The sequence below is a fragment of the Peromyscus maniculatus genome, chromosome 4, assembly GCF_049852395.1.
Source record: "Peromyscus maniculatus bairdii isolate BWxNUB_F1_BW_parent chromosome 4, HU_Pman_BW_mat_3.1, whole genome shotgun sequence".
Lineage (NCBI taxonomy): Eukaryota > Metazoa > Chordata > Mammalia > Rodentia > Cricetidae > Peromyscus > Peromyscus maniculatus.
Window position 1 is genome coordinate 117,905,357 of NC_134855.1, and position 13,410 is coordinate 117,918,766.

At 43.5% G+C, this 13,410-nt stretch overlaps 1 protein-coding gene across 1 annotated transcript in view; it reads left to right on the forward strand.

Annotated features, from left to right (window-relative positions):
* The window catches only part of Ism1 (isthmin 1), a 78,294-nt gene extending 69,554 nt beyond the window's left edge, over window positions 1-8,740 (forward strand). The window contains exons 5-6 of the mRNA XM_006983676.4: window positions 1,245-1,334; window positions 7,145-8,740. Coding sequence (XP_006983738.1) covers window positions 1,245-1,334; window positions 7,145-7,662 — 608 coding nt within the window. The 3' untranslated portion in view covers window positions 7,663-8,740. The remainder of the gene's footprint in view (window positions 1-1,244; window positions 1,335-7,144) is intronic.
* Window positions 8,741-13,410: the final 4,670 nt, after the last annotated feature.

A 13,410-nucleotide genomic window follows, 5' to 3' on the forward strand; every position in this document is an offset into this window, starting at 1 on the left:
GTCTTTCCAGCCTTTCTGCTTTAGGAGGTTCCAGCTCCAAGGGTTCATTTGGATATACATGATTACTTTTAGCAGGGTCTCCTTCCTTATTTGTTTTGTTGAATCTCTGCTTTACTGGAATAAGCTATGGAATAAACAAGGTCTTGTAGGCTTGGTAATGATCATTCTGTAAAAGTATGTCCCCTTGAGGGCTGGAGATATGACTTTGGTGACTAAAAGCACTTGCTGCTCCTTCAGTTCCCAGTACCTATGTCAGACAGTTCAGAACCACCTGAAACTCCAGTCCCAGGAATCTGATGGCCTCTTCTGGCCTTCTCAGGCACCTGAACACACATAGCATACACATACATGCATACACACAAATAAAAATAAATATTTCTTACAACTATGTCCCTAGGCCAACCCTTGCTTGAGGGACCTAACAAAATCAGAGTGACCTCTTAAAGGACATACAGTCGGGTTCAACAGTGAAGCTAGGGTTCCCCCAAAAAACTACCGGTCTCCACTCTTTGTTCTTTCTCATGATTTAGCTTGCTGAATCTGAGTTGGGTGTGGTAATTCTGAGGGGAGATTTAAGGGAGCTGAAAGGTTTGAAGTAAACGGAGTTCAGTTCCTTAGAGTGAGTAAGGATTCTCTGTGCACCCTTCCAGGAGAATCAATAGGAGTAGACGTAGACAACCAATGAAGCAGGAACCAGGAGCTTCTGCTCTCCCTTCTGGGAGATGCTCTCCCCGAATTTCACTCGTATAACTCAACCGACTCCGCAGGGGAGAGGTGCCACTTAGTTCTCCTGACTTTAGAGAAATTAAAACTAGGCACACAAAGATGAAGTGTCCTGCCCAGGTCCACACAGCTAGTAATGATTTAAAATCAGGCAGGCAGCCATTAAAAAGAAGGTCTCGAGCACACTGCTGCCTCTGATTTAGTTTGTCACTCACCAGACAGGCACGCTGACAAGTACCCCACCACCACCCACCCCTCATCTCGCAGACAGATGGGTAAGCCCATGGACTCACTGCAGGCACATTTGGATCTGATTTTACACTGTGACTAGTATCTGGAGTTTTAATATGTTTTATGCACTGCTACCTGCTTTTACTGTTTCCTCTGTTGGCAAGTTTCTACCCACGAGTAGTAATGAGTACAAAAAGGCTTTGTTCAGGTATATTTGTTTTGTATTTGAGGGGGTGGGGGTGAATTTTTTCCATAAAACTAGGGGAAAATGAGCTCTTGTCTGTGTTTAGGAATTGAAGACACTTTCAGGACAGCAGCCACCGAAGTGAGTCTGCTTACGGGAAGCGAGGAGTTTAATGCCACCAAGTTGTTTGAAGTTGGTAAGAGTTTTTCCCTTTTTTAAATCCAAATATTGGTTCAGTGCTTTGGAGATTCATTTTGCTTTTGCAGTGCCATCCTTGGACCTATGAAAATGTTTCATTTTTCCCTTTGAGTGTCCAACGCTCCCAGGAGATTTCCTGCTCACTGACTAGACTCCAGGCAAGAAAGAGTAACCTCAGGCAAAGAAAAGCAACCCTTGCCTCCTACACTAGAATAGACTGGGCTGTAGGGCACCATGGTGAGCAACCTGCAGAGCCTCTTAGGTGAGAGACGGATTGAGTGTACCCTCCCCCTAGCACAAAGTAAGCCCACCACCCTATGAGCTCTGTCCTCACCCAGCATCCAGTAAAAGAAGTCTCCAGCAAATGGAAGGAAGAGGGGAGGAAGTTTTCTCAACATTATATACTTCCCTCCTTTGCAAGAATTTTCCATTGGTGGGGGGATCTTCAGTACATTTTTCTGTGCTTCTCACTCCTTTACTAGAAAGTGCCGGCTCAGAAGCAGCAGCCTAAGTGAACACAACAGAAAGTACACACTCAGATGCAAGCTTGCATTTCAACACAGCTTCATTTACTTCTGGATACCGTACCATTCTGTGTTGTACAAGAGTCAGATTCCTTCTGCCCCACTTGTTTTATTCCCGAACATTCTTTCGTAAACTTAAGGTTGCAGTATCTCCTCAGACAAAATTGAGCAGGCCTAAGTCTCTTTGAGTTTCCTAGCCCAACTATTAAGAGATTTAATTTTTCTCTTTCTCAGAGAACTACAGGAGACAGTCAAGGATCTGTGTAGGATAGTCTAGAAAACAGAAATACTGAAAAGAAGGGTGGCGGCACTCTGATAAAAAGGAATAACAAACAACTAGAGCATCGTTATCAGCAAGCAATAGTGGGTAGGGCCTCGACAGTCCCTCACCACATCGGGCAGTGATGGTGCCTCATCCCATCATCAGCACCCCAGCTGAGGAAGTATTGACAGCAGGAAGCCGCTGGGAGAGGGACAGTCAGCTCTCTCTAAGAGTGTTGCCGGGCGGTGGTGGCGCACGCCTTTAATCCCAGCACTCGGGAGGCAGAGCCAGGTGGATCTCTGTGAGTTCGAGGCCAGCCTGGACTACCAAGTGAGTCCCAGGAAAGGCGCAAAACTACACAGAGAAACCCTGTCTCGAAAAACCCAAAAAAAAAAAAAAAAAAAAAAAAAAAAAAAAAAAAAGAGTGTAGCCTCTAGGCAGTTGAGCATGCTCCAGTTGAAGACAACATGGCCAAGAATGTTTGGACAACACAAACTGGTCTTGATGAGAGGAAGGGGGGATTGGACAGTTAGGAAGCCAGATAGCTCTGGAAAGCTAAACATACTGTACAAAATTATCAAAGAACTAATAGTGTTTTTTTCTAAAAGATGGGGGCAGCCATGCCTCATACGGCCTTGTGTAAGGTTAATATCAAGCCATTACCACTGTGTTAAAAAAGAGTCAGATCCCTCCTGTCCCACTTTTTTAGCCCTGAAAATTCTCTCATGAAAAGAGTTTGTTGTATCTCTCCAGACTGGAAAAATCAGGTAGGCTGATTTTCCAAGACAAATCCCAGATCTGGTTTAGCTAAAATATACCTTAATTTTTACAATGCTTGTTAACATTTTTAAAAAAAAATAAATCCATTCCAACATGTCTGTAAGCCAAACTCAGGACAGTTTAGAAATTCTGTGTTAGTAGGGCCTCCACCTCACATACACAATGAAATTATATTTATTTAACGAGAGCCTTCTGCAAACACAGTTCATTGGATTTATTTTTTAAACTGACTTTAAAGATGTGAGTTTTACATCAAGTGGAAGAACAGAAGACATGATCTTTGAGGGGCAGAGAACTTCTCATGTCTCCTCATGTCACATTTCACAGGCAAGTACCTTCTGCCTTTTTGTGCAGGGTGAGGCATAAGGCCACATCAGTGCAAGGCTAAGAATACCAGAACTGAGCAGACCTATTTCAGCCAGAGTCCAGGCAAAAATGAATTGAGTACATTCAGTGTAGGTAATTGGCAAGCATTTAGTGAAGGATCATTTATTTGTAAAACTGAGCAGAGTTGATATAAACCAAGAAGGGGACCCCAAGACTGGCAACCTTGGAGAGCCCTTACCCTTCTTGATCTGATGGGACCAGCATAGGATCAGCAAGCACAGCTCCTAGGGAGAGCCACCTGACCACAGTCTCAGCTCTCCAAAGGATGCAGACAATGCGCAGTGAGAAAGGAACCAGTGACTCATTCTAGCTTTACTCTCTTCCCTCTCTGTGGTCCACAGATGGGCTTCCCACTGGACAATCCGAATAGAAGTCAGAGGTGAAAAGCCTATTGATATGGTCTACATGGATCAGGACACGTGGAGGCCAGAGGTCAACATCAGATGCTCTCCGTCTTAACTTTTTGAGACTAGGTCTCTCACTGAATTGGGAGCTCATTATTTCTACTAGACTAGCTAGCCTGAGATCCCCTATGACCCACATGTCTCTACTACGCCCCATCCAGTGCTGGAGTTACAGCCATGGTCTGATTTTTAATCGGTGCTGGGGATCTGAACTTGGGTCATCATGCTTAGCAGCAGGTATATTAAGCTATCTCTCCAGTCTCCCATCAGGTATTATTACTGGTCAAGTTTGGTTTTTACAATTAATGCTTAGCGGAAGGCCCTCCTCCTGCTACCTCTGCAACTGAAGCTTGTGCCAACTGGGGTTCTGCAAGCAGCACATGCCAGATGGGGGTGAGCATACGAGGTGACAGTGTGACACCTAAGGAAGCAGAAAAGGAGGACCAGGAAGGAAGGAAACCGACAACTCAGAGCCCCGTCCAACAGAGATTGCCAAACTAAGGGGACCAGGGAGGAGCCAGACAGCACTGCTTCCTCCATGCTTGGTCATTGACCTCCAAGGCAAGTAGGAGGCAGACAGACGATGGGAGGCAGTCAGCAAAGTGAGCAGAGCAGGCTCTCTTGGAGGAGCTCTGAAGAGGAAGTCTGGCCACCACCAGCCCTACCATGGCTCACAATCAGCATGATGGCACAAGCACCCAAAACTGTTCCTGACTGTACCTCCTAGAAATAACATTTCATTTCAGTTTTGAAATGTTTTGGCTTTGTTTGTTTGTTTGCTTTGTTTTGCTTTTAGACAAGAGAGCCAATTACTGTGGTACATGCCTGTAATCCCAGCATTCAGAGACTGAAGTGAGTTCCAGGCCAGCCTGGGACACACAATGTGACTGTCTCAAAAACAGCAATGGAAGAATGTCTAGGTTTAGGTAAACAGGGTTTTCTCTTATGGAGAAGTAAATAAATCCAGAAAGAACCAGTGGTGTGTTCATCAGACAGCTTCCTGTCACTGTGGGAAAAAAAGGACTTGAAGGAGAAAACAACTTCAAAGGAAGAAAGATTTGCTTTGGCCTCTAGTTTCAGTGCATAGTATTTGGCCTGTTGGCTTTGGACCTGTGGCAAAGCAGAACATCACGGTAAGCAGGTGATGGAGGGATGCTGTTTACCTCATGGAAACCAGGAAGGAAAAGAAGAGAGAATGAAAGTCCTGGCATCCCGAGATGCCTTTCAGTGGCACACACTGTTAACTCCTCCAAGTTCCACTATCTCTCAGTAGTACCACGTGCTGGAGACCAAGCCATCGGTCTCTGAGCTACTGATGGACATGTAAGATTCAAACTGTAACAGTGGGAAATGGGGTGGAAGTGTGGCAAGGGGGTGCAGCAGATCAAAGGGTGTTTTATCCTGGAACCAGCCAACCTGCATTCAGAAGGGACCCTGATGGAAAAGCTGTGTGTCACTTCAGCAGAGTGAGGGCCCAAGTCCAGGGGCTTAAAGAAAGGAGAGAGGTTCAGTAACGTTTGCTTAAGATGCATTCTGTTCTGATCAGTCAGTGTGGGCAAGTAGGTCAACTGATCATAAACAAGGGAAGGAAGGTAGCCCAGACTGAACTTCTCAACCAGAAATGGAGATGGGGCATTTATGAGTCTCATCTAAGTCCAATGTGAAAAGGGCTCCTTAGCAGTAGAGATGGGATGGGGACAGCGATTCTCAATATTGCTGCTTTCCAGGACAAAGTTCTTTGAATTGCTGCCACTGGGCCTACTCATTTGCCTTAGCCCTCTTTTACTTGCTATTTTGAGATAAGCTCTCACTAAGTTGCCCAGGCTGACCCTGAACTCCTTCTGTGTATCAGGCTAACCTTGGACTTATTCTCTATGCCAGATTTACCTTAAACTTATTCTGTAGACCAAGCAGACCTTGAACTTGTGATTCTCCTGCCTCAGCCTCTAGATTAGCTGGAATTACAGGTTTATATGCTCACTCCTGATCTGAGATAATAAAGTTTTTAAGTAAAGTATGACATTGTCATTGAATGGGAATCCTAAGAAGGGTTTTCTAAGTTCCTAGGTTACAGTGAGACTCTGCATTTGTTCTTCACATCTGTTTGATCCCTACCTTATATCAAATCCCCACTCCCCCTTTTGGCTATCATTTCCCCAGTGTCTGTTTCTACTGGTATCTCGGCCTCAGTCTGACAGAGAGCACACTAGGACATATGCTGATCCAATGGTCCTGACCCAAACAACCGAAAGACCATGAGAAGCCCTATGAGTTATTGGGCAGGAGCCAGGCTGAGCTGGGAACATCCTGTCCTGTCCAAGTAGAGTGTCTCTGTACACCTATACCCTGGCCGGTTGTTCCCCAGGGGCAAGACAAGAACGGCGTATGTTCAAATTTCAGTTCTTAAAGCCAGGAATGCACAATTAGAATTGGAATCCATAAATTATTTAAGACAAACTTTAAATTTAAATATATTTCGAACATATTCTTCCGACTTCCCCCAAGTCCTTCCAGATCATCTCCCCCTTCCTACCCACCCAACTTTAAGTTCTTCCTCAAAACACAAAAACCCAATATAACAATAAAACTCCCAAAACCAAGAAAACAAAATAAAACCACACCCAAAAGAGAAAAAAAAACCCACCAAACTGTAACCAAATAAAAGGAGTAGTTAACCAACATATAATTGGAATCCATAAATTCTTAAGTATTTGCAACTAAATCAACTTTTTCTTAATGCTTTAAAAACCCAACATATCACCTCTGGGCTCTGAGTTACACTCTCACTCCTTTAAGGCATCTTAGCCTGTGAATTTCACACAGTGATAATTAAAGTCCAGCAGCTGGGAGATGAATTATGTTTTAAACCACTCAGTGAGTGACAGAAATAAATAAATTCAACTCGACAAATGGTCCTTTGAGGCCTTTCTACCACATTACCACTTATTTAGGAAATTCAGTACAGCTCTCTGAATTAGCTAATTGTGTTAGGATGTATAATTAGGCTATGGTTATCTGCGATGATATTCTGCTTTTTGTTTTGTATTTGAGGGTTTTATTGGGGTTTTGTTGAGATCTGGTTTGGTTTGGGCATTTTTTTAAAGATGCTTTCAATTTAGGGATAATAACATGTTTCTACATAAAAATGTAAAAGGTGGATCAAATGCAGTGGCAGTTAAACACAGGTGAGGGAATCTTGGTAGTCATTCAATCAGTGACTTACTCTTTGCTGTCTGGTGTTTGAACATTCCTCATTCTGTAAAGTAAGGAGTTGGGAAGATGTCTTCCAAACTGAGTCGCCAAGTTCTGGGGTGATGAGAATGGCCACCATGTGTGGGGGTTATGGGTACCTGCCGGGTAGCTAATGCTAAGGAAGGACCATTGCTGGCTTCAGTGCCGTCCTCCCAGCAACCGTAGCATGTGCTTAGAGGGGTGTTTCCATCTTTTTCAGACATGGACAGCTGTGAGCGATGGATGAGCTGCAAAAGCGAGTTCTTAAAGAAATACATGCACAAGGTGATCAACGACCTGCCCAGCTGTCCTTGTTCCTACCCCACTGAGGTGGCTTACAGCACGGCCGACATCTTTGACCGCATCAAGCGCAAGGACTTCCGATGGAAGGATGCTAGTGGACCCAAAGAGAAACTGGAGATCTACAAGCCTACTGCCCGGTACTGCATCCGCTCTATGCTGTCCCTGGAGAGTACCACACTGGCTGCCCAGCACTGTTGCTATGGTGATAACATGCAGCTCATCACCAGGGGCAAAGGGGCAGGCACGCCCAATCTCATCAGCACCGAGTTCTCTGCTGAGCTCCACTACAAAGTGGACGTTCTGCCCTGGATCATCTGCAAGGGCGACTGGAGCAGGTATAATGAGGCCCGGCCTCCCAATAATGGACAGAAGTGCACAGAGAGCCCTTCTGATGAGGACTACGTTAAGCAGTTCCAAGAGGCCAGGGAATACTAAAGCACTGCTGGTTTGGAGGCACAAATGCACTGATCTGCCAACTGTCACCCAGTTTTTTTAATCCACGGTTTTGTATATTTGTATATTCCACATGAGTATTTTTCTAAGTACACTAGGGGTATGCACCAGGTCTGGGGGACTGCTATGTCCATTGCCTACAAACCATATTGGAAGTCCTCCTAGTGGCTGTGTAGGCAGGAGGAGGAACCTGGGAACCATAGTGGGTGTGATTCAATTCCCACCTCCATCCAGTGCACAGGAGCAGAGAGACTGAAGTTGTAAACATTATAAGCGGTTTTTATATATAACTTATTTAATACGAATGTGACTTAAGCTTAACCTTTTCTCTGGAGTTGTCCTTGTAAAAATTATTTAATCACTTCTGAGAGAGCTCAAAAAGGAAAGGACTTGGGGGAATGGAGAGAAAAGGAATTTTGCCGTGGAAATGCATCAAATCAAGAAACCAGCCACCTTACACCTGGTGCTCTTGAGTCATAGGGTGTTTGCTGGAGTCACAGATTCCAACACTTTCTTGTCCTTAGACTAGGCAAGGGGTGGGTAGTAAGTGAATGTTTAGAGTCAAATCTAAGACATGGTTTTAAAGGGCTTTAAAATAAATAAATTTCCAGGGTGGCTCTGCTAAGGAACCCCAGCAGCAGCCTTTCTGCTCTGCCTAACAAGCTCAGAAGACTGAAGGAACTTCAGGCATAAAGCCGGGAGCGGCACTTTCCAAAAGAAAAAAGCAAAGCAAGTGGGAAAATAATATGGGCCCATTTAGTCTATTTTATTTTAATATAACAACTTTTCTCCACCAATATATTCCCAGGAAATAAATATAAAAGGGGGTGGTGAGAGCTGAAGTCTGGGAAATCCTGATTTTTTTATGTTTTGAGAAAAAAAACTGCATTATTTTTGTAAAGTATTTATTGAGTTATTGGCTATTTTGCATTGTGCAGTTAGAAGATGGTCCAGTTCTGTGGGGTAGAACTGGGAGGGCAGATGAAAAGTTGGCTCTTATGCAACCTTACCTGCAAAACTCCAGGAAAAGAGATATATAATAAAATCATAATCAAATGTGTTACCTGCATCCTTAATTTAAGATACAAATATTGTAACTACTCCAAAGGAAGCAAGACTTTCATGGGGAGAAAGCTTCAACCCAGGTAGGAATAAAATACTCACAGGTGGTCTTATGGTGGTTAGGGCAAGTCATAGCATCATTGACATCAAGTGTATCTCCCTATCCCCCAATTAGATCAAGATAATTGGCACACATATGATTTTCTTTCTCACCAAGAACTAAGAAAACCAAGCTAGAGCAAAGATTTAAGATGGGCAAGGCTACTCTAGACAAAATACAGAAATACAAGTAATATGCAGAATCAACTTACAATACAAATTATTCTTTTGCCAGCTGAGAGAAACCAAAGGTCGGAAAGAATAAACCATATTCCTTGTATCCCTGGTGATTTTGATATTCTTGATCACACACTTAAGTTCTCTGGTAAAAGTATGCTCTATGCTCCCATTAATTCTTTAAACTTTAGAATGAATTACTTACTGAGGCAATATCCATAAGATTATTTATATTTAGGTTCTGCACCTAGTGATGGAATAATAAGTCTTGTTTGGGGCTGGAGATGTGGTTCAGTAGTAGTTAAGAGCACTTACAGCTCTTGCAAAGGACATGGATTCATTTCCTAGCACCCACATGGTGGCTCACACCCATTTGTAACATTTCCAGGGGATCTGGCACCTTCTCTTGTCTTCTGTGGACACCAGGCATGCATGGTACACATACATCTATGGAGACATTCACACAAACACATAAAAATAAATAACTCTTTTTAAAAGTTCTTGTTCTCATCTGAAGGAATGCTAAGCAAGTGAACCAGCAGAAAGAGTCAACAGTCCATATATCAGACCACAACCCATAGAACCATAGAGGCTATATATATAGCATGGAGGTCCCTAGGACGACTGTGGCTTATAATAAATTTCAGTTTTACTCAATTATTGAAAAAAATAGCCAAATGAATGGAAACACATGAACTATGAACCAAAGGCTGAAGGGCCCCCAGCTGGATCAGGCCTTCTGAATAGACTCAGAGAACACCTCGTGACATAACATGGAACTGTCCCAGTGGGCACAGAGCAGAGAAGTTCTGCTTCTTGCTAACTGAAGTGTGACAACCAGAACGTGGTTTTTGTGCATAAAAAGCAAAAGGCTGCAAGACTTGAAGGTACATGGCTTGGGTTGACTCCCGCTGTGTCGGAACTCTCCATTGCAAGTGGCAAGGTTGGAACTCTAGAAATGGACTCTCTCCTACTATAGGGGAAAGGAAATATGTTGTCTCATGTCTATTAAAACAGATTTCAAACCTGAAAAAAAAAGAAAGAGGGTTTTGTTTGTAATATAGAAGAAAACATCTTTAAAGAGAGAATTGTCTGGAAATAGAATGAATTACCTTTGAGCTGATCAGTTTCTTATCAGGGCACACATGCAAGCAAAGGCCAGAGATACGGCACGTGAGAAATTCAGCTGAGTAGCATGGAGGGATGAGAATGCTCTGCAGCAAGACCTAAGGGGTGTCCTAGAGTAAGTTCAAGGCTGTGAAGAAATCCTTCTGGGGATAAGGAATGCAGCTGGAGGTTCCAGTAGAGGAGTGAGACTTTTTCTTCTGGTAATTTTAATTGACTTTTAAAATTATTTCTTTTTTTTTTTTAGATTATAATATCATTTCACCCTTTCCTTTCCTCCCTCTAAACTCCCATATACCCCTCTTCGTTCTTGTGTTCATTAATTATTGATCCTCCCTCCCTCCCTCCCTCCCTCCCTCCCTCCCTCCCTCCCTCCCTCCCTCCCTCCCTCTCTCTCTCTCTCTCTCTCTCTCTCTCTCTCTCTCTCTCTCTCTCGTGTTTGTGTGTGTGTGTGTGTGTGTGTGTGATCCTAAATACATAAGTACAACCTGCTCAGTCTGTTTTCAGGGCTCACCATTTGGTACCGGATGTGCTCTTCCCTGGGGAAGATGATTTCTCCCACTCCCAGCATTCTTTAGTTGCCTGTAGTTCTTTGTCTATGGTTAATGCCTCTTGGGCTTTCCCTGTCTACTTTGGCATGTCTATTTTTGTTGTCCTTTTTCAGCTCATGGTGAGACAGTCATGTTGGTAAGACTTTATGGGTGTAGCTTCTGGCATTCCTAGGAGACACAGTCTCACAGCAAACCCCTTGATCCTCTGGTTCCAACAATCTTTCCTCCCCCTCTACCACAGTGATCTCTGAACTTTAGGTGCAGGTGTGTTTTGTAGATGTATCTATTGTGTCTGGGCTCCATAACTCTGCATTTTGATTGGTTGTGATTTTCTGTAACAATCTCCATCTGTTACAAAGAGATTTTCTTGATAAGGGTAAGGACTATACTTGTCTGTGGGTATAAGGACAAATATTTGGAATATAGCTAGGGATCCTATTTGTCTAGTGAAGTTGTCAGTTGGAGATTCTCCCCCAAGATGTATGACTACATTAGCCCTGGGTAGTTGGCTAGGTTTCCAGTAACCAAGCATGATTTCTGTATTGTTGAGTGAGTCTTGAGTTCAATTATGCCAAGGTATGCATGCAATACTGCATCCTTAGGATTATCCTGCCCTGATGGTCATTATTGTGGTTTATAGGCATCATATTAAATAGGACTTGTTTCCTCCTTTGGAACCTTGCCAAGTACCTGCTGGTGCCATGAAATGGATCCTCTGGACGGTATGTCTGAAGTACATGGTATCTTCAGCATTGGGGACTCACCTACTTTCAGGTGTAAACAAGGACGACAGTGATAGAATGTAATACTTTTGGAGTCTCTTGGACAACCCTGGTCAAGAACTAAAAGAAGAGCTTCTCACTCTTTTGTTGAGGTTCTTGTTAGATGATCTTTGGCTCTTGAAGGGAGCATAGTCAGCCCAGATGGTAAATTTTCATTTAACCTGCATACGTATGTTTATATACCAACTTGGGTATATTATAGGCATTTTTAGGCAGATAGTTAATAGTATGGTCCCTTATGATTTTTTCAGACATCCTTAATATTATTTTGCCCTCTTATTCCTTATTCTATATTTATCTCCCTCCCCCTTTTTAGTTAGAGCCCCCCATTTTCCCATTTCCCCCATCAGATCACTTATACCCTGATATTCCCCTCTCTGTCGACCCCCACTCCCAACCCCAGCAATGGCCACTCTTTACTTTCTCCTGATTTCTGGAGTTACTCCAGAATATGTACTTAACATCTGAAGATTTATAGCTAGGACCCTCAGATGAGAGAGAATATGTGACCTTTGTCTTTCCGAGTCTGGGTTACCTCACTTGATATGATATTTTCTAGTTCTATTAATTAACCTGCAAAGTTTATGATTTTATTTTTCTTTACTACAAATGGCTAGTATTCCATAGTGTGTATGTACCACACTTTTATTATCCAATCATCAGTTTGTAGTTGGGTTTTTTTTTAACTCTTTGGGGGCCTACCACCCAGCAAAGAAATGTTCATCATCCTTAGCCATCAGGAAATGCAAATCAAATGTACTCTGAGATTCTATCTTACACTTGTCAGAATGGATAAGATTAAAAACACAAGAGTCAGCTCATGCTGGAAAGGATGTTGTAGAGCAAGAGGAACACTCCTCCATTGCTTGCGTGAGTGAAAACTTCTATAGCCACTTTGAAAAGCAATATGGTGGTTTCTCAGAAAATTGGGAATCATTCTACCTCAAGACCCAGCTGTACCACTCCTGAGCATATATTCAAAGAATTCTCAATCATACCACAAGGACACTTGCTCAACTATGTTCATAGCAGCTTTATTTGTAATAGCCAGAACCTGGAAACAACCTAGATGTCCATCAATTGAAGAAAGGATAAAGAAAATGTGGTACATTAACACAATGGAGTATTTACTCGGTTGTTAAAAACAATGACATCAGGAAATTTGAAGGCAAATGGATGGAACTTGAAAAAAAAAATCATCCTGAATGAGGTAACCCAGACTCAGAAAGACAAACATAGCATATACTCACTCGTAAGTGGATACATACTGTAAAGTAAGGGATAACCATGCTGCAACCTACAGCCCCAGAAAGGCTAGGTAATGACGAGGGCCCAAGGCATGAATCTCCCAGGGAAGAGGAAATAGAGAAGATGTCCTGGTTGGACTGGGGGCAGGTGGGCAAGAGAACTTGAAGGATCAGGTTGGGGGGTGAAAGGGGAGAGATCTGAGAAAGATAAATGGAAAGGAGGGCTTTTCAGGGTCAGGTAGAAGCCGGATGCAAGGGAAACTCCCAGGAGTCTACAAAGATAGCCCCAGCTAAGACTCCTGGCAGCAGTGGATGCATATCCTGGACTGGCCATCCCCTGTGATCAGATTGGTGACTACCCTGGTTGTCAGCTGAGAGCCTGCATCCAGGGACTAATGGAGGCAGATTCAGAGACCCACAGCCAAACGCTGGGCCTAGCTTGGGGAGTCCTGCTGAGGAGAGGGAGGACAGATTGTAGGAGCCAGGGGGGTCAGAGACATTGCAGGAAAGCTCACAGAAATAGCTAGCCTGGCTCATGGGAACTCACAGTCTGAACCAGCAACCAGGGAGGCTCCATGGGACGGACCTATGTCCTCTGCATATATGTGACAGTTGTATAGCTTGGTCTATTTGTGGGACTCCTGGCAATGGAATCAGGGCTGTCCTTGGTGCTTTGGCTGGCTCTTG